The sequence below is a fragment of the Myotis lucifugus genome, unplaced genomic scaffold (assembly GCF_000147115.1).
Source record: "Myotis lucifugus unplaced genomic scaffold, Myoluc2.0 scaffold_561, whole genome shotgun sequence".
Classification (NCBI taxonomy): domain Eukaryota; kingdom Metazoa; phylum Chordata; class Mammalia; order Chiroptera; family Vespertilionidae; genus Myotis; species Myotis lucifugus.
In genome coordinates, this window is record NW_005871609.1 from 299,492 (window position 1) to 318,476 (window position 18,985).

At 43.9% G+C, this 18,985-nt stretch overlaps 1 protein-coding gene and 1 pseudogene across 2 annotated transcripts in view; both read right to left on the reverse strand.

Annotated features, from left to right (window-relative positions):
* The window catches only part of UBE4A (ubiquitination factor E4A), a 56,099-nt gene extending 39,611 nt beyond the window's left edge, over positions 1 to 16,488 (reverse strand). For both annotated transcript variants that reach the window (XM_006104306.3, XM_023745626.1), the window contains exons 1-2: positions 16,406 to 16,488; positions 7,534 to 7,695 (exon numbers count right to left, since the gene is read on the reverse strand). In XM_006104306.3, the coding sequence (XP_006104368.1) occupies positions 7,534 to 7,654 (121 nt within the window). In that variant the 5' untranslated portion in view covers positions 7,655 to 7,695; positions 16,406 to 16,488. The remainder of the gene's footprint in view (positions 1 to 7,533; positions 7,696 to 16,405) is intronic.
* Positions 1,781 to 3,281, reverse strand: LOC102438069 (annotated as a pseudogene).
* Positions 16,489 to 18,985: the final 2,497 nt, after the last annotated feature.

Genomic DNA, 18,985 nt, shown 5'->3' on the forward strand with positions numbered 1-18,985 from the left:
CCATCCATATTGTCACAAATGGCAAGATTTTCTTCTTTTTTTTTTTTTTTTTTTAAAAAATATTGTATTGATTTTTTTTACAGAGGAGAAGGGAGAGGAATAGAGAGTTAGAAACATCGATGAGAGAGACACCAATCAGCTGCCTCCTGCACACCCCCTACTGGGGATGTGCCCGCAATCAAGGTACATGCCCTTGACCGGAATCGAACCTGGGACCCTTCACAGGCCGACGCTCTATCTACTGAGCCAAAGCGGTTAGGGCAAGATTTTATTCTTTTTATTGCTGAAGAATATTCCATTATATGTATATGTCACGTTTTTTTTTATCTGTACTCTGTGACAGTTCTAGTTTTAATTTTTTTTGAGGAACCTTCATACTGTTTTCCATAGTGGCTGTACCAATTTACATTCCCACCAACAGTGCACCAGGGCTCCCTTTTCTCCACAGCTTCACCAACACTTGTTATTTCTTGTCTTTTTGATAATGGCCATTCTAGCAAATGTGAGGTGGTGTCTCACTGTGGTTTTAATGTCATTTCCGGTGATTAGTGATATTGACTGCCTTTTCACATGCCTGCTGGTCATCTGTACGTCCTTTTTGGAAGATGGTCTCTTCAGACCATCTGCCTAATTTTAAATTGGATTGTTTGTTGCTTTATTTTTTGTTTTGCTGTTAAGTTGTATTAGGCAATATCTTAAGTTCAGATTCTGAAATCCTGGCTAAGTCCTACCACCTTTTGCAAATCAAAAGTTTCATTCTTTCTACTCATAATTAATTGTACACCACAGTGCTAAAATTAGCAACATGATTTTCCCTATAGAATCCTAGGGAAAATTTTTTATCCTAGGGATAAAAAAATTATCTACTAGATCAATGTGCCTTTAATTATTTTAAATGTTTGTTTTTTTTCTGGATTTTAAGAGAACATATTTTTTTCTTCATTTTTTAGTAATACATTTTATTAAATATCTACATGCCACAAAATTATTTCTTGTAAATTACCCACGAAATGCAAAACCACTTAACTGGCTCTCTCCACCTAAGTTTGGTTGAGGAACTCTTATAGGGAAACAGAAGGAATGTAATAAGTACTCACCACACGGAACAGGTTTGAGAACAAGAATCTCTCTCACTCTGAAGACTGTTTTACACCTTGTTCACAGATGTCTTCAAGATGAATACTTTAAAAATAAATTCATGTAATTCATATAATTATTCAGACTTGTTTGGTGATGCCTGTTTCAGAAGGCTTGTGAGGAATCATGGAGAAGCAACCACTTCAATGCTACTGAGTGCCTTTTCTTTAAGGTGTCCTCCCACACCGTGGTTCTCACACTTCAGCACACGTCAGCATTCCCGGGGCGCAGGGGAGGCTTGTGGGCCCACTTGCAGAGTTTCTGACAAATTTCTAGGTGATGTTGATGGTGTTGGTTTGAACAAAACACTTTAAGAATCACTGCTTTAAGATATATTTTCAGAATTCAAACTAATAAGCAATGCCCATAGGCCTTTGCTTTTACTAATAGTAAATAAATAAAAGAACATTTATATTTGGCTCCATCAAACTTTACATTTTCAGACTTTTGGCATATCCTACTTGAACTAAATAGATAATTTTTTCATCTTGGCTCATAATAATTCCCATGAGTTCAAAAGACAGAACCACAGGATAGTCCAGTATTGGATAACCTGTGACTGCGTGAAAACATTTACTTACACAATATACAGTAACTTCAGGGTACAGGGCTCTTGATCCTGTCTCGTCCACATCTCTTCCCTTTAGGAAACCCAGTACAAAATAATGAGAATGAGAACACGACCTATCATGCATGTAGACACAAATGTCACAGTGCACAGCCATACTGAAGGCAGACTCAGGAACTTTGACAAGCAGCAGGAATTCTCTACAAAACATACCTGTCCGTCCTCATCTCCAATCACTACTGTAATGAGAGGAACCCCTGGTGACCTGTTGGAATGGACACCTTAATGACACGACCAAAGCCTGTGCGGAAGGCTTCAGTAAGGAAATCTTGTGTCTGTTGACTTGGGTCTGATTACAGTTTAATGATTTCATCAGATCAGAATCTTTGGGATAGTCACGGTGGGAGCTTCCTGCATCCCCAAAAGCAAATAACTAGGAGACAGGGCGACCTGTAGGCCCTCCTTTGTCATATCCGACTTGGAAAACGCTTCACAGAGCCCCAGACTGAGGATAATTTTATTACTGACATTGGTGCTGCAGAAATCAAGCCCCTGTGGCCTCAGGCTTCTGAGTACTGATCTCACGAACTGTCACCACTCTTCTTCCAGAAATAGCAGCAGCAAAGGGTGACCAGACCTCGGTACACATCCGAAATGCAGTTAAATTCCTGGCACAGGACTTGACTCAAATACAGGTAAGCCGTCTAACAGGGCGGCTAATTTGAAAAGTAACAGGCTCCTCCTGAACCTTAAACTCTTGAAATGTTCCAGCCCGAATGAAAGCATTTGTTTGCAGGCACTTGGCGTTTCTCACTGCGACCTTGATTCCATTTTCAGTAGTGAAGCGCTTGGCATGTTCTTGGACCTGTGGCCTCAGGACTGTGGCGGTCCCGAACGTTGTCGAGGCTGGCCACCGGGCTGTAGTCACTCACCTGGAAACTGCTGGTTTGTGAGGGGCCCCGTCCACCACGTGAGGGATGCCCCTGGGGCAACACCTGCTCCCGGGGACCACAAGGCACCTTTGTGTGGGGCTGGAGGCCTGAGAGCCTTTCCCAGCCAGCGCACGTTTGTTTTAACAGTTCCAAACTGTACAGGAAAATATACTGTAAATATGGCCAAACCACAGTTCTTTATTTTTTTAAAATATATTTTTATTGATTTCAGAGAGGAAGGGAAAGGGAGAGAGAGATAGAAACATCAATGATGAGAGAGAATCATTGATCGGCTGCCTCCTGCATACCCCCCACTGGGGATCGAGCCCACAACCCAGGCATGTGCCCTTGACTGGAATCGAACCTGGGACCCTTCAGTCTGAAGGCTGACGCTCCATCCACTGAGCCAAATTGGCTGCAGTGGTCGGCAAACTCATTAGTCAACAGAGCCAAATATCAATACAACGATTGAAATTGCTTTTGAAAGCCAAATTTTTTAAACTTAAACTATATAGGTAGGTACACTGTTATTAACTTAATTAGGGTACTCTAAGGCTTAGAAGAGCCACACTCAAGGGGCCAAAGAGCCGCAGTTTGCCAACCATGGGGCTAGGGCCATACCTCTGTTCTTGAACATTTCTCATCGCCAACAATTCAGTTTTTGACCAAGTTCACAGAAAATATGTCTCAGCTGAGGAACAAAACTTTGATTGTCTACCTGACAACCCTTTCCTGCAGATACCTCAGCATGACATGGTTTCTCAGGCTGCAGACAAAGGAGAGCAGGCAGTTTCCCCGCTAAATGGCATTGTTAACATCGCAGGAGATTGTGCTTGAATTTTTTTTTTTTTTTGCTTTTGTTGCTGGTGCAATGGATTAGGACAATTTTAAAACATAAAGAGGCCATCAAGAATGTTAATGGGGGGGGGTGGGGGGCAAAGGGGGGGGGGTAAGGACACATATGTAATACCTTAATCAACAAAGGAAAAAAAAGAATGCTAATGTTGCTAAGAGTGTGAAAGAAACAATGACCGCAGGCAACGGAAGAGGTAGAAAACTGTTGCTGATTTGGATAAATGAAAAGCAGCGAGCCGTGACTGCGCTCTGGAAGCAGCGATACATGAAAAAGCGCAGATGTGAGATGCTGTGTGCTGACTTCCTGAAAGAAACCCCTGGACCGAGTGCTGAAAGCGACTTGTTTAAGGCTGGGAAGGGGTGGCTCAATACATTTAAAAAGTTTTTGTTCACAGATTAAATAGTACATTAGACATGTACTGTCTATAAAAAAGGTTAAAACAGGGAATCATTTGGGGGTTTGGAACGGATTAATTCAATTTACATTATTTCTGATGGGAAAAAAATGATTCGGTTTTTGAGCAAATTGCTTCTTGAACAGCTTTCCAGAACGAGTTAAGGAGAACCAAGGTTCCGCTGTAATATTTTCTGAACCAGTTCCCTATGGACAACCCTTTAAACTCAGCAAAGTTTTCCATATTTTCCCCTATTCTGGTGCTATCATTTATTAGTGTGATTTTTAGTTTTTATAAAAAATGGAATCATATTGTATACATTGCTTTTCAGCTTGCTTTTTACACGTAATCAGCACCAACACCTTTCTCTGTTAAATTACTTATAGGCCAACCTCCTTCATTGTATTGCATTGTATGTACAACTGTGATTTATGTAGCTACTTCTCAACTGATGAACACTGGACTGTTACCAATTTTGCATGATTTCGAACAATACTACACAGAATATAACTTACTCTTTTTGTGCACTTGTATTTCTGCAGGCTAAATTTGTAGAAGTAGAATTGCTGGGTTAAGGAACTTGAACATTTAAAAGTTAACATATACTACTAAATTACCTCAGAAATACTGCTCTGATTTACATGCTCAACAAGAATATTTTCATAGATGTCACAGGTAAAAAGAAACTATAACTATCTAATTGTTTTTTTTTTTTTTAAATATATTTCTTTATTGGTTTCAGAGAGGAAGGGAGAAGGAGAGAGAGATAGAAACATCAATGATGAGAGAGAATCATAGATCGGCTGCCTCCTGCACACCCCCACTGGGGATTGAGCCCGCAACCCAGGCATGTGCCCTTGGCCGGAATCGAACCTGGGACCCTTCAGTCCGCAGGCTGACGCTCTATCCACTGAGCCAAGCCGGCTAGGGCTCTAATTGTTTTTAATGGGCATTTCTCTAAATACTAGTGAGACTGATTTTTAAAATCTTCGTTATTGTATCTATATTGCTTGCTCATATCTGTTGTTCTTTCTAATTTGTTACCTTTTTCTTATTGATTAATCTGTTTACTTCTTTTTAAAAAAATATTTCTTTATTGATTTCAGAGAGGAAGGGAGAGGGAGATAGAAACATCAATGATGAGAGAGAATCATTGATCAGCTGCCTCCTGCACGCCCCCTACTGGGGATCGAGCTCACAACCCGGGCATGTGTCCTTGGCCGGAATCGAACCTGGGACCCTTTAGTCCGCAGGCCGACGCTCTATCCACTGAGCCAAACCAGCTAGGGCTGTTTACTTCTTTATAAAGCAACTTAAAAGACTGCCTCGAGAATGGCACTGGCGGTCAATGAATTTAAAAGTAGCATTGTTCACTCAACGCCACCCAGGAGTCTGCATGTCATTGACAAAATGGTTACTTAGAAAGTCCATTGAAAAGTCTCAGAAGAGTGGCTTCACTGTGGTGAGTTTAGTAAAAGTGAAGCTCAGCTGGGCCGGTGTGGCTCAGTTGAGTGTCGACCTATGAACCAGGAGGTTATGGTTCAATTCCTGGTCAGGGCACACGCCTGGGTTGCAGGCTTGATCCCCAGAGTGGGGCATGCAGGAAGCAGCCGATCAATGATTCTCTCTCATCATTGATGTTTCTATCTCTCTCTCGCCCTCTCTCTTCCTCTCTGAATCAAAAATAAATAAATGATGAGTAAATAAATCCTATATAAGAAAAGCCTATTATGCTAAGAGTCTGGTTGTCTGTTCAACCAAAGCATAATATGCTAATGATATGTTAAGGCCGTTCAACCACTTGCTATGATGTGCACTGACCACCAGGGGGCAGACGCTCTGACTGCTAGGTTAGCTTGCTGCTGGGGTCCGGCCGATCGGGACTGAGTAAGACGGGCCAGACATGCCCAGGAGCCCTCCCGTGATCCCTCTCCAGCTGGCCAACCTCCCGCGTCCCTCCCTGACCCTGATTGTCCACCAGTGGGGTCTCTCGGCCTGGCCAGCGCCCTCTCACAATCTAGGACCCCTAGGGGGATGTCGGAGAGCCAGTTTCGGCCCAATCCCACAGGCCAGGCCGAGGGACCCCACTGGTGCACGAATTTGTGCTCCGGGCCTCTAGTAAATAAATAAAAGTGAAGCTCAATATATGAGGCAAAGGTTTGGGCAGAGTGCTCACGGGGCTGGTGGAACAGGTTAGATGTGGTGGCCTGATAAACTCAGTGCAAACAAACTAAGACAATGAGGTGCCAGAATAGTAACAAAAGGGCATGCACCTGATTTGTCCCCACTGCCTGGTGCCCACAACGCTCCCCGCTCGAGCCAGCCTATGTCCGTTTACAGTCAGAGGACACGCCCAGCCCTCTGCTCATATACTGTTAAGTTCTCTGAACTCCCAAGAGTAACAGGAGCTAAGACTACTTAGCAAAATTTCCCTCAACCACATACTCACAATTTTTTTTCTCATTTCCTTATTTTTTCCTGTTCCTCACTCTCCTTTCTCACCTACTACCTCTTAATGAAGGTTTCTCATTCTAAGCCCATATCCTACGATTCTGGGAGAGGTTTCAGAGGCTGAGACCCAGACCGGCCTCTTTCTAGCACACGAAATGTCAGCAGTTAAGACGCACTGCCTGCTGTTTCTCTCCTGGTCTCTCTGGGAACAAGTGGTTATAAACACACACACAAAGGTCAGCATTACATTTATATCTCCCTTGCTTTGGCCACCTCCTCCCTCCTGTCTACTATGCATCCGTCTTCCCTTACCTCTTTCCTATTCAATCCTAATTCAGAGAGCACGGCTACAACCCAGCTACATATCCAAACACTTCTGAAGTAAGCAAAATAAAGGGAAATATAAACATTTCTCCTTTCCTAAAAAGAAAAACACTATAATTCTTCTGTGGTAACAGAGGGGAGCAATTTCTGGCTTGAAAGACTGTGACACTCTCTGAAGACTGATAAGTCTGGAAACACATCCTGATTCTTCTGGACTGTCTCCTTACAAGCAGAAGCGAGGCTTCATCTTAATTTTGGTTCCAGATGAGCAAACTGTTTTCTGCCCAGTGAGCTACTATCCTGATTTTTCTCCCATGAAGGCTACGGATCCTGTTTTCTGGGGATCTGTTCTCACAGCAAGAAGCTACAACAGTGACCACTCCATGGTGTGGAAGAAGCATTTCACTGGAGACAGACTCTGAAGTACTGGGCTTGAGAACAAATCTCATTTACTTGTCGGGAGGCCAAAAACTTCTGTAATATTTCCGTTTACACATCTGCTTTCTATAGTTGTGATTTGCTTTCCATATCTCTACCTAAAAGTTCAGTTTCTATGTTAAAGAGATTTCTTTAACTATCTTTTACCAGACGATTTAAAAAATAAAACAACTTGACGTCTGCGGTCCTGATTAGCATCTGTTACTACAAAATCATCTTTTTCTGCAGGGGCAGGACAGGGAGGAAAGGACCCCATAACAAAACAAATCAAAGTGAACAATCCTACGGACCCCAACTTATGCCCTAAACAAACAAACAAAAGCAACTCGGCCCCAAACTTAACTTCCAATGGCAACGAAGGACCCACAGACACTGAATGTGGGAAGACCCGCTCCAGGTCACCTCAGCTGCTGCTGTCGGCTCCTCCACTTACCAGATTGCTGCTTCAGCTGCTCCTTTTGGATCGCTGCAAACTGCTTGGCATCAGCCAGAGAGCCAAAAAGAGCAGCAAAGGGGTTACTTGAGATGTTGTTGTTATTCTCCTGGTCTGTCATTTCACTTTAAAGTGTCCTCCATGCAGACCTGGGGGGAAGGGCTATAGAAAGGAGAGGTGTTAGACACCGAAGGCCAGATAACAGTTGTAATATGCCCACAGCTGTTTCTTTTCCCATTTCTCAAATACAACACAGTTCAAAAGGTTCTGGATAAGACTATAAAATTATTGTTTCAAGATTCAAGATATTTTGGCAAAATGGTTACAAATCTACCAATTAGACAAGTTGGTCTCCTTTAGGTGTAGCTAAAATAAACAAACACACACCTTGCAAAATGTTCAACTGGAATGCATTTATCTAATGACATGCTTCCATTTGTTCTTTCAAAAATAGGTAAAGTAGAAAGAAAAAGAGGGCACTCACCTATTAATTGTAAACAATAATGTGAGATTTAAAAGTAATTCCACAAAGCCCTGGCCAGTGTTGCGCAGTGGATAGAGCGCCAGCCCTCACACTGACGGGTCTCGGGTTCAATTTGCATTCACCGCACATACCTGGGTTGCAGGTTCGATCCCCAGCCTGGGTAGGGGCGCCTTAGGGAGGCAACCAATTGATGTGTCTCTCTCACATTGATCTCTCTCTCTCTCTCCCATCCCTTCCTCCCTTCCACTTTCTCTGAAAATCAATGGAAAAATATCCTCGGGTGAGGATTAAAAAGAAAAGAAAAGAAAAGAAAAGAAAAAAATATCACAAAAACTACAGATTAAATCTCTAGGCTGGCCAACCAGTTTTCAGTTACCATGAGCATAAGGTGGCACTTGCTCAGGCTACTGTGACTTTATTTAGTGGAGCTGGAATTCCTCAGCTACATATAAACTACATGTAAGGCTATCTAAATTAAGACATGGAAATCAGGATAGAAACCAGATTAGCAGCATGTTGTGGGTTTTAAAACAAACACACACACACACGTACACACACACACATTTATCTCTACCCCTAGGCTTAAAACTACTGATATTTCTTCCACTAAAAACTAAATGATCTTTGATTAATCATACAGTGGGGCCTTGACTTACGAGTTTAATTCATTCCGTGACGGAGCTCGTAACTCAAATTACTCGTATGTCAAATCAAAAAGTGAACGAGTGAGACACGTGATGCTGGGCTGATGTTGTGGCGTTCACTATGGCGTTCACTGTGACGTTCGCTGCACCAACTAGCAGTGGGGTATCTGAAGCTGGCTCGTAACCCGAATTTTAGCTCGCAACTCAAAGCAAAAAATCGGCCGAGAGACGGCTCGTATCTCAAAAAACTCGTTAGTCAGGACACTCGTAAGTCAAGGCCCCACTGTGTGTGTGTGTATAACATAGTTAATCCTCATGGAGGATATTTTTCCATTCATTTTTAGAGTGAGTGGAAGGGAAGGGGGGGGGAGGGGGAGAAACATCGACTGATAGCCTCCTGAAGGTGCCCTACTGGGGCTGGGGATTGAACCTGCAACCCAGGTATGTGCCCTTGAACGGGAATCGAACCCAAGACCCTTTGGTGCGAAGGCTGACGCTCTATCCACTGAGAACACTGTCCAGGGCTGATTAATTCTATATTTAACTTTTACTGTTTGTCCAATGGTTTATAATACTGAAGGCACACAAATTCCTAAGGTGTGTAAGTAGCAGACGGATGCCTCACAGGTATTTGTGGCCCCGAGTCTGCACTTGCACTCACTCTTCTGATGACATTTCTGCCTCAAGCCCCAGGGCACTTAGAGGCACAGCAGGATGAGCAGAGCCCCCTGAGGGGCTTTCTCCTGTTTCTGACAATATAAGGCCACAGCACAGACACAACCCAAAGCGCGGAAGAGACGAATCTCCTGTGTGGAAGGAAGCGCAACTGCTGTACGAAAAGAGGCCTCCGCAGAAGTGAGGGAAGGGGTATGAGGAAGGAGAAGAAAAGAACACTTGGTCTACCTTTAATTTGTTGAGTGAAGACTCCTTACTGAATCTTATCAACAACAGCTAATGCAAATCGGAGAAATTACCCTTGTTTTTTGGAGGAGAGAGACTATAATAACACTTGCATCTCATCAGTTGCTTCATGTTCCTCTGTGGAGTTTTCTGCACAAGAGCTAATGGCTAATTAGCTGTAATGACTTGGGCAGGCAGTCTGGTCTCCTCCCAGCGTGGTACTGTGCTTTAGTGCTTCCAGGGACTGTTAGACGTTGCTGTACTTTATTTTTTGCTACATATAGTTTAGTTGAGCTTAATAAGCAAAAAATTAGCATATGTAGTGTTAAAATGAACAACGATGCTGGAGAGCACCTTCCCCCATTTAACCACTGCATACACTTAATTATTACCCTAATTCATGTAGAGGACCAAGAACTGTCTCATTGCTTACTGACTGCCAGCCACCTGCTACCCTGAGGCACACCGACGTCCTGAGCAGTGCAGAGAGCATGCTGAGCGCTTGTTCTTTCTGTCTCCAAACATCCTCCTCCTTTTCCAACACAGCATCACACTCTCCCCTGGGCTCCGTCCCACTCCCAGTCCACATATTAAAAGGGGATGGCCTCACCCACTAGCCTCAGGAAGGGGCACATGAATCTGGCCTGGCCAAAAAGAATATAGTCTTCTCTGGCCAAAGTGATGATTCAGGAGTGGGCATGAGACCCCAGCAAGTCCTATCAGATTCAATAAACATTAGCTTCAGGCCTTTGGCTGAATCTACAGAAAAGGAAACTCTTTTTCCTGTTTAAGTTGCAAGGCTGGTTAAGATATAAACATGGAATTGCCATCTTTCCAGCATCTAGAATGACCCAACCTAAAACTAAGCCAACATACCGGAAAACAGAAGTGAGAGATGGAGTTTGTCTTTTGTTTTGTTTTCCAGTCATAAAAGCCAATAGAGCCCTGGCTGGTTGCTCAGTGGTTAGAGCGTTGGCCTGTGGACCAAAGGGTAGTGGGTTTGATTCCTGGTCAAGGACACATATCTCGGTTGCAGACTCCCCAGCCCCGGTAGGCATGTGTGTGTGTGCGCAGGAGGCAACCAACCAATGTGTCTCTCTGGCGTCGATGTTCCACCCCCCCCCCCCCAACACCTTCCCTTCTACTCTCTAGAAATCAATGGAAAAAATATCCTCAGGTTAGGATTAAAAAAACCAAAAAACCAATAGATTCCCCTCTTTGAATGGGTTTTTGGAAACACAACTGAAGAGGTCAGGTTGGTACAAAGGAGATGCACCATCTGTACCATCTGTAGAAAGAAGTGCAGTTGACCCTTAAGAATGTGAGGTTGGGACAGCAATCCCCATGCAATGGAAAACCACTTTATTATAACTTTTCACTTAACTAATAGCCTACTGCTGATCCATAACATAAAAAGTCAATTAACATATATTTTCTATGTGGTATGTACTCAGGGGTGGGCAAACTTTTTGACTCGAGGGCCACAATGGGTTCTTAAACTGGACCGGAGGGCCGGAACAAAAGCATGGATGGAGTGTTTGTGTGAACTAATATAAATTCAAAGTAAACATCATTACACAAAAGGGTACGGTCTTTTTTTTTTTTTTTTTTTTTAGTTTTATTCATTTCAAACGGGCTGGATCCGGCCCGCGGACCGTAGTTTGCCCACGGCTGTACTATATACTGTATTCCTACAATAAAGTAAGTTAGAAGAAAACGTTATTAAGAAAATCATAAGAAAGTACATTTATAGCACTGCACGTATTTACTGGGAAAATCCACGTGTAGGTGAGAACCAGCAAGTTCAAACCCATGTTGTTCAAGGTCAGCTGGAAGTTGAAAGGAATATAGAACATATGACAGACAGGTTCTTAAGACTATCAAGAGAGATAAAGAGAATAAAAGGAATGATCTCTTCCTTTTTCAATATTATACAGTCGCATTATATAAAGAAGCTAGCTTCTCATTACATTTCATCTATCTATATATTTTTAAAGAACAGTTAATTGATTTTTAGAGAGAGAAAGGGAGAAAGAAAGAGAAACATCAATGTGAGAGCCCATGGAATGGCTGCTTCCTGCATGCCCCCTACTGAGGAGTGAACCTGCAACCTGCACATGTGTCCATGATCAGGAATCAAACTGGCCACTTCCTGGTGCACTGAACGATGCCCACCCAACTGAGCCACACCGGTCAGAGCACATCTATATATATATAAAAGGCTAATATGCTAAGTGTCCCTGCACCTGTCTGACCAGTCACTATGACGTGCACTGACTACTGGGGGCAGATGCTCAACGCAGCAGCTGCCGAGCTACAGTGACTTGGCAGTGGTGGTTCTCGGGTGATGCACCCCGAAACCAGAGAGGAGGGAGCCCAATTCCTTGCAGGGCTGCGCAATTCCACCTTCAGCCGTGGGTTATGTTGTTGCTGGGCACTGTGGGCCCCGGATCTGGTTTACTGCACACTTGTGTTTGCGTTCCACACCCTGTACGACAGCAACTTTGCAGTGTGCCCTCTCGCATGCCGGGTCCCCTCAGGGGATGTCGGAGAGCCGGCTTTGGCCTGATCCCCACAGGCTAGGCCAAGGGACACCCCCCCCCCCCCCTCACTCCGCAGACGTCAGCTCTAGGGCATGTCTGGCCCGTGTCACCCAGTCCTGCCCTGCCAGCCACCTTCTAATTAATATCCTTTCAATGTGCATGAATCCATGTACCGGGTCACTAGTTTTATCTATATTTTAAATAGAATTTATAACTTTCGACATTGTGTTCCTAATGCAGATTATCTACTGTGCTAGATTGTAAGCAAGTGGAGTAGAGGTTCGTATGTGATTATTTTTTCTTGTGTCTGGCATTATATATTACAATCACAAAATCCCAAATAAATTATTTTTTTAAATTTTTTAAAATATATTTTATTTATTTATTTTTTTACAGAGAGGAAGGGAGAGAGATAGAGAGTTAGAAACATCGATGAGAGAGAAACATCGATCAGCTGCCTCCTGCACATCTCCTACTGGGGATATGCCCGCAACCAAGGTACATGCCCTTGACCGGAATCGAACCCGGGACCTTTCAGTCTGCAGGCCGATGCTCTATCCACTGAGCCAAACCAGTTTTGGCCCAAATAAATTCTTATTGACTGGTTCAATCTTACATGTAATCAATAGCAGCATCACAAACCTACTTCCAGGTAAGGGTTTTACTATCTGCCTTGGATCACAGTGGAAGGTCAAGCCAGACACATGGCTCTATGGTAGCTCAGCATGTGTAGAACAGAGGATGGAAATAAAGCTGCTGTCATCTCTGCTGTTTGTCTTTTTTTTAATAAAATATATTTTATCGATGTTTTACAGAGAAGAAGGGAGAGGGATAGAGAGTTAGAAACATCGATGAGAGAGAAACATCGATCAGCTGCCTCCTGCACACCTCCTACTGGGGATGTGCCCGCAACCAAGGTACATGCCCTTGACTGGAATCGAACCCAGGACCCTTCAGTCCGCAGGCCGATGCTCTATCCACTAAGCCAAACCGGTCAGGGCCTCTGCTGTTTGTCTTTTTGAAAAACAAAACAAAAACCGTTTTTGCTTACCCCACTAACCTCATCTTTTTCACATGTACCTCAAGTCTGTGCATAAACTATTTTCATAGAAAAAGGGTTAATACCACGTAACCACTTACAGAATTTTACAGGAAAAAGGAGGACTGATCACTTGCTGAGAACCTTTGTGGAGACGACGGCTGAGATATGTTCAGTGGTCTCACAAAAGTAAAGAGAGTACCTAGACATCACCCACTCCCAGGAAGAGGTCTGATAAAACGGAACCTTGACATTTTGTTTTGAATTCAACACTGGTAATTTATTGTCTGCTATTTTCAACTGCCATAGAGATATAGCACTATCCTGTTGTTAGCTGTAGGGATAGCACAACCACCAATCTTTAGAGCTTTTGGATTTGATTATTGTTTAATGTAGTCCTTAAAAGTATGTTTCACTCTGATATACTCACTACAAGGGTCTACATCTGTAATAGCTGCCTACCTCCATCCTACAAAATCCTCTTACAGTCCCCTGATTCAATTTCTTGTTTAAAATAGTACTGCTAGCCTTCCTGTACACTAACAATGAAACTTCAGAAAAAGAAATGGAAAAATTCCTTTTGCAATTGTAACCAAATAAAATACCTAGAAATAAACTTAACAAAGAACATGAAAGACCTATATACTGAGAACTACAAAGCAAAATTAAGAGATTGAAAAAGACAACAAAATGGAAAAAATATCCCATGTTCATGGATTGGGAGAATCAAGACAGTTAAAATGGCCTTATTACCCAAAGCCATATACAGATTTAATGCATTCCCCATCAAAACCCCAATGCCACTTTTAAAAGCTAGAGAATAAAAAAATCATCAGATTTGTATGGAACCACAAAGGACCCCAAATAGCCAAAGTAATCCTGAGAAAAAAGAACGAAGCTGGAGGTATCACACTACCTGACTTCAAATTATACTACAGAGCTATGATAAAAACAGCACAGTATTGGCAGAAAACAGACACAGATCAATGGAACATAATTGAGATATAAAACCACATGTATATGGACAGATAATTTTCAACTTAAGGAGCCAAAAACACACAATGGAGTAAAGAAAACCTCTTCAATAAATGGTGCTGGGAAAACTGAAAGCCATATGCAAAAGAAAAACTGGATTACAGTTTGTTTCCACTAATTTTTGCACAAAAATTAATTCAAAATGGATCAAAGACCTAAATGTAAGATCTGAAACAATAAATTACATAGAAGAAAGCATAGATACTAAACTTATGGACCTTGGTCATAGAGAACATTTTATGAACTTGACTCTAAAGGCAAAAATAAATGAATGGGGCTATATCAAACTAAAAGCTCTGCCCATCAAAAGAAACCAACAACAAAACAAAGACGCAGCCAGCCAAATGGGAGATGGTATTTGCAAACAATAGCTCCAACAAGTTTAATCTCCAAAATATATAAAGAACTCATAAAACTCGACACCAAACAAACAAACGACTCAATCAAAAAGTGGGCAGAGGACCTAAACATACACCTCTCCCAAGAAGACATACAAACCAATAGATATGAAAAGATGTTCAACCTCACTAGCAATTAGGGAAATGCAAATCAAAACTACCATGAGATACCACCTCACACCTGTTAGAGTGGCCATTATCAACAAGACAAGCAACAACAAGCGCTGGAGAGGTTGTGGGAAAAGGGAACCCTCGTTCACTGGTGGTGGGAATGTGGACTGGTGCAGCCACTATGCAAAGCAGTCTGGCGATTCCTCAAAAAATTAAGAACAGAGCTACCATATGACCCAGCCATCCCACTCCTGGGTATATACCTGAACAACTCGAAATCATGTATTCACAAAGATATATGCGCCCCTATGTTCATTGCAGCATCATTCATGGTGGCCAAGACATGGAAACATCCAAAGTGCCCTGCGATAGAGGACTGGATAAACAAGATGTGGTCCATATACACAGTGGAATACTACTCAGCCATCAGAAAGGATGAAATAGCGCCATTTGCGATAACATGGATGGACCTTGAGAACATTATGATAAGTGAAATGTCAGAAAAAGCTAAAAACCATATGATTTCATTCATGTGTGAGATATAAAACAAATTCGTGAACACAAACAGCAGTGTGGTGACTGCCAGCGGGAAAGGGGCGGGGGTGAAAGGGGCGTAATATATGGGATGGAAGATGATTTGACTTTGGGTGGTGGGCACAGTGCAATATACAGATCTTGTCACACAGAAACCCACACCTGAAACCTGTATGATCCTATTAACCAATGTCACCTCAATAAATTAAATAAGAATCATAAGAAAAAAAGAAACAAAACTAGTACCGCTAATCTCTTAAGGGAGATTATCAGCTTTCAAGGGGGAGGGTACACAAATGTCTTAACATCAGACATTGTATTGCGCTTACACAGGGTATGTCTGGAGCACTTTGTGTAACTGGGATGATCAAAATCAAGCTCCATTAAACCATAATCTGTAGGTTTCTGTCCTGATGGGTAATACACATCAAACAAAAAGGAATTAAAAAACGTTTTCATTGTTGTATGTTCCACCCTCCCAACACATCAGCACGCTAGAACATCAGGTCAAAAAGCCGACAGCCCTCCTAACCTGGCCTCACGTCATCTCAGGGGGCCCCATGGGAGACCTACAGTCCCCGGCAACGAGCCTGAACACATCCTTGCTCTGGGAGTGAAACTCTGGTCCCACAGAGAGGACCCATCAAATGGAAGCGCCCGAGCTGCAGTTCCTCACTCTTAGAAGTGGCCGAAACCTGCGTCCGAGGGACCACAGTCGAGTGGCGACTGACACTTTGCTTACGAAACGTCACCACTCCCCACGTTTTCAGCTGGTTTGGGCAGCAGGACTCCGTCTAATGCTGTCTCCCCTGGCATCTGGCTGGCTGCTGTCCACTCCGTATACTGCTATCCCTCCGGGTTCCATAAGGACTTGGCGGCAAGGGAGCCCCTCCCACTCGGTGCACGTTCCAGCGAAAGGAAGTCACGGATAATGCAAGGCCGGCATCCCGGCCTTTCCTAGGGAGGAACGGCCAAGAGTGGGAGCCGTGCCAGAAGCTGGAGCACAGAAGGGTTCCCAAACCAGACAGGGTCCAAGTTCCCGGAGCGGGTCGGTGGTCAGGAGAGCGCAGGGCAGGGAACCGGGAGGAGGCGGGAGTGCAGAGGCCGGAACTGGCGGTCGGCTGGGAGAACACACCCGGTGCAGACCCCACGACCCCCTCCCCGCAAGCGATGTGCTCTCTTACCGGAGCCTGAAGGGCCAGCAGCGACGACACGCGACAATCTCACTAGCCGGAGTGTTCCCACTTCCGACTCAGTCGGGAAACCGGAAATTACGTCACCACTAGGCGCCGGACCCTGCGGACGCCGCCTGCGCCGGAAGCAGGGTGTGCCACCACCGCGGGCTCCGGCGCGCAAACACGCCCAGGGCGCAGGCGCCACCTGCCCGGGAGGGGCGGGGCCTGGGAGTGGGGCGGGGCTTGGCAGCGGGGCGGGGGGCGGGACGGTGAGCCTGGGAGGGGCTGTTTGGGACTCGGTGAAACCGGTGTGTGGCTCGCAGATATGACTTCGTGATCCCGGCACTGCCGCAATTTCTTTGGGTTTCTGCTTTCTATTTTTCCTACCGGTCTTATGCCTTTTTGAAGCTGTTTCTGGTACTCCTCACTAATTATTATTAGCTATGAAGCAACAACAGTAATAACAACGGAAAAATTTGAGCTCGGATTGGTTGTCAAGGCAGTGTGCTAAAATATGCTATCTAAATTTAAAAAATCGTTTTTCAATCCCAGCCCTGGCCAGTGTGACCCGGTTGATTGGAGCGCCCTCCCGTACACCCAAGGGTCTAGGCTCGCAGTGATGGTGAACCTATGACACGCGTGTCAGAGGTGACACGCAAACTCATTTTTTTGGTTGATTTTTCTTTGTTAAATGGCATTTAAATATATAAAATAAATATCAAAAATATAAGTCTTTGTTTTACTATGGTTGCAAAAATTTCTATATGTGACACGGGACACGGCACCAGAGTTAAGTTAGGGTTTTTCAAAATGCTGACACACCGAGCTCAAAAGGTTCACCATCACTAGAGTCTAGGGTTTGATTCCTGGTCCGGGCACATAACCAGGTTTGGTTCCATCCCTGGTAGGACGTGTAAGGGAGGCAACTCATATACGTCTCTATTTCTCTTTCTCTCTCTTTCTACTTCTCTCTCTCTCTCTCTCCCGCCTCCCTCTCCCTTTCTCTCTCCCTCTAAAATAAAACAAATAAAAACATACACTCAGGTGAGAATTAAAGCATTTAAAAAAATATTTTTATTGATTTCAGAGAGGAAGGGAGAGGGAGAGAGAAATAGAAACATCAATGATGAGAGAGAATCATTGATCGGCTGCCTCCTGCAGGCCCCCTACTGGGGACCGAGCTGCCACCCAGGCATGTGTCCTTGACCAGAATTGAACCCCGGGACTCTTCAGTCTGCAGGCTGACGCTCTGTCCACTGAGTCAAACCAGCTAGGGCAGGATTAAAACGTTTCTTAAAGTTATTTTTCAATTTCAGTTGACATACATTATATTAGTTTCAGGTGTACAGCATAGTTCACTTTGGAAAAACTTTAGCAGTTCCTTAAGAAGTCAAACATAGAATTACCATGTGATGCAATAATTCCACTTCTGGGTATATTCCCAAAAGAATTGAAAGCAGGGACTCAAACAGATACTTGTACACCACTGTTCATAGTAACATTATCCGTAATAGCCAAAAGGTGGAAACAACCCGAATGCCCATTGGCAGGTGAGTGGATAAACAGAATGTGGTCTATACATACAACTGACTATTTTTCAGCCTTAAAATGCCTGAAATTCTGTTACATGCTACAACATAGATGGACCTAGAAAACGTTAGTGAAAGATACCAGACAAAAAATAACAAATATTGTATGCTTCCATTTACATGTGGTGCCTAGAAAAGACAAATCATAGAGACAGAAAGATAGAGCAGAGAGTACCAGGGTTGGGGGGAGCGGGAGGAAATGGGAGCTATTGTTTAATGGGTATGGAGTTTAGGATAATGAAAAAGTTCTGGAAATGTATAGTGGCAAAGGTTGCACAACATTGTGAATGTACTTAATGCCACTGAATAGTATATTTAAAAATGGTTAAAATGGTAAATTCTATGTTATATATATTTTAACACACATGTGCGCGCACACACACACACACACACACACACAGTACTATGCAATCCTGGAGTGCCTATCTTGTTCTAGCATTATTCTGGTGCCTAAAGATACAGTACTGAAAACACACAAGTCCCTTTCTTCGTGGAGTTCACAATGTGGTAAGAGTAGAATAGTAACATAGCACTTAAAATAGTCAAGGGGATATAAAGTACAGCATAGGGAATATAGTCAATAATCCTATATAGTAAAGAGGTAATATGGAAATTGACTGTCATGCTCTCACACAAGATGGCCACCCCCATGGGGTCACAAGATGGCCGCCACAAGATGGCCGGCAGGGGAGGGCAGTTGGGGGCAACCAGGCTGGCAGGGGAGGGCAGTTGGGGGCGATTGGTCTGGCAAGGGAGCAGTTAGGTGTCGGTCAGGCTGGCAGGAGAGTGGTTAGGGGGTGATCAGGCTGTCAGGCAGAAGTGGTTAGGAGCAATCAAGCAGGCAGGCAGGCGAGCGGTTGGGAGCCAGCAGTCCTGGATTGTGAGAGGGATGTCCGACTGCCCCTGTGGGATTGGGCCTAAACCGGCAGTCAGACATCCCTCGAGGGGTCCCAGATTGGAGAGGGTTCAGGCTGGGCTGAAGGACACCCCCCCCCCCCCC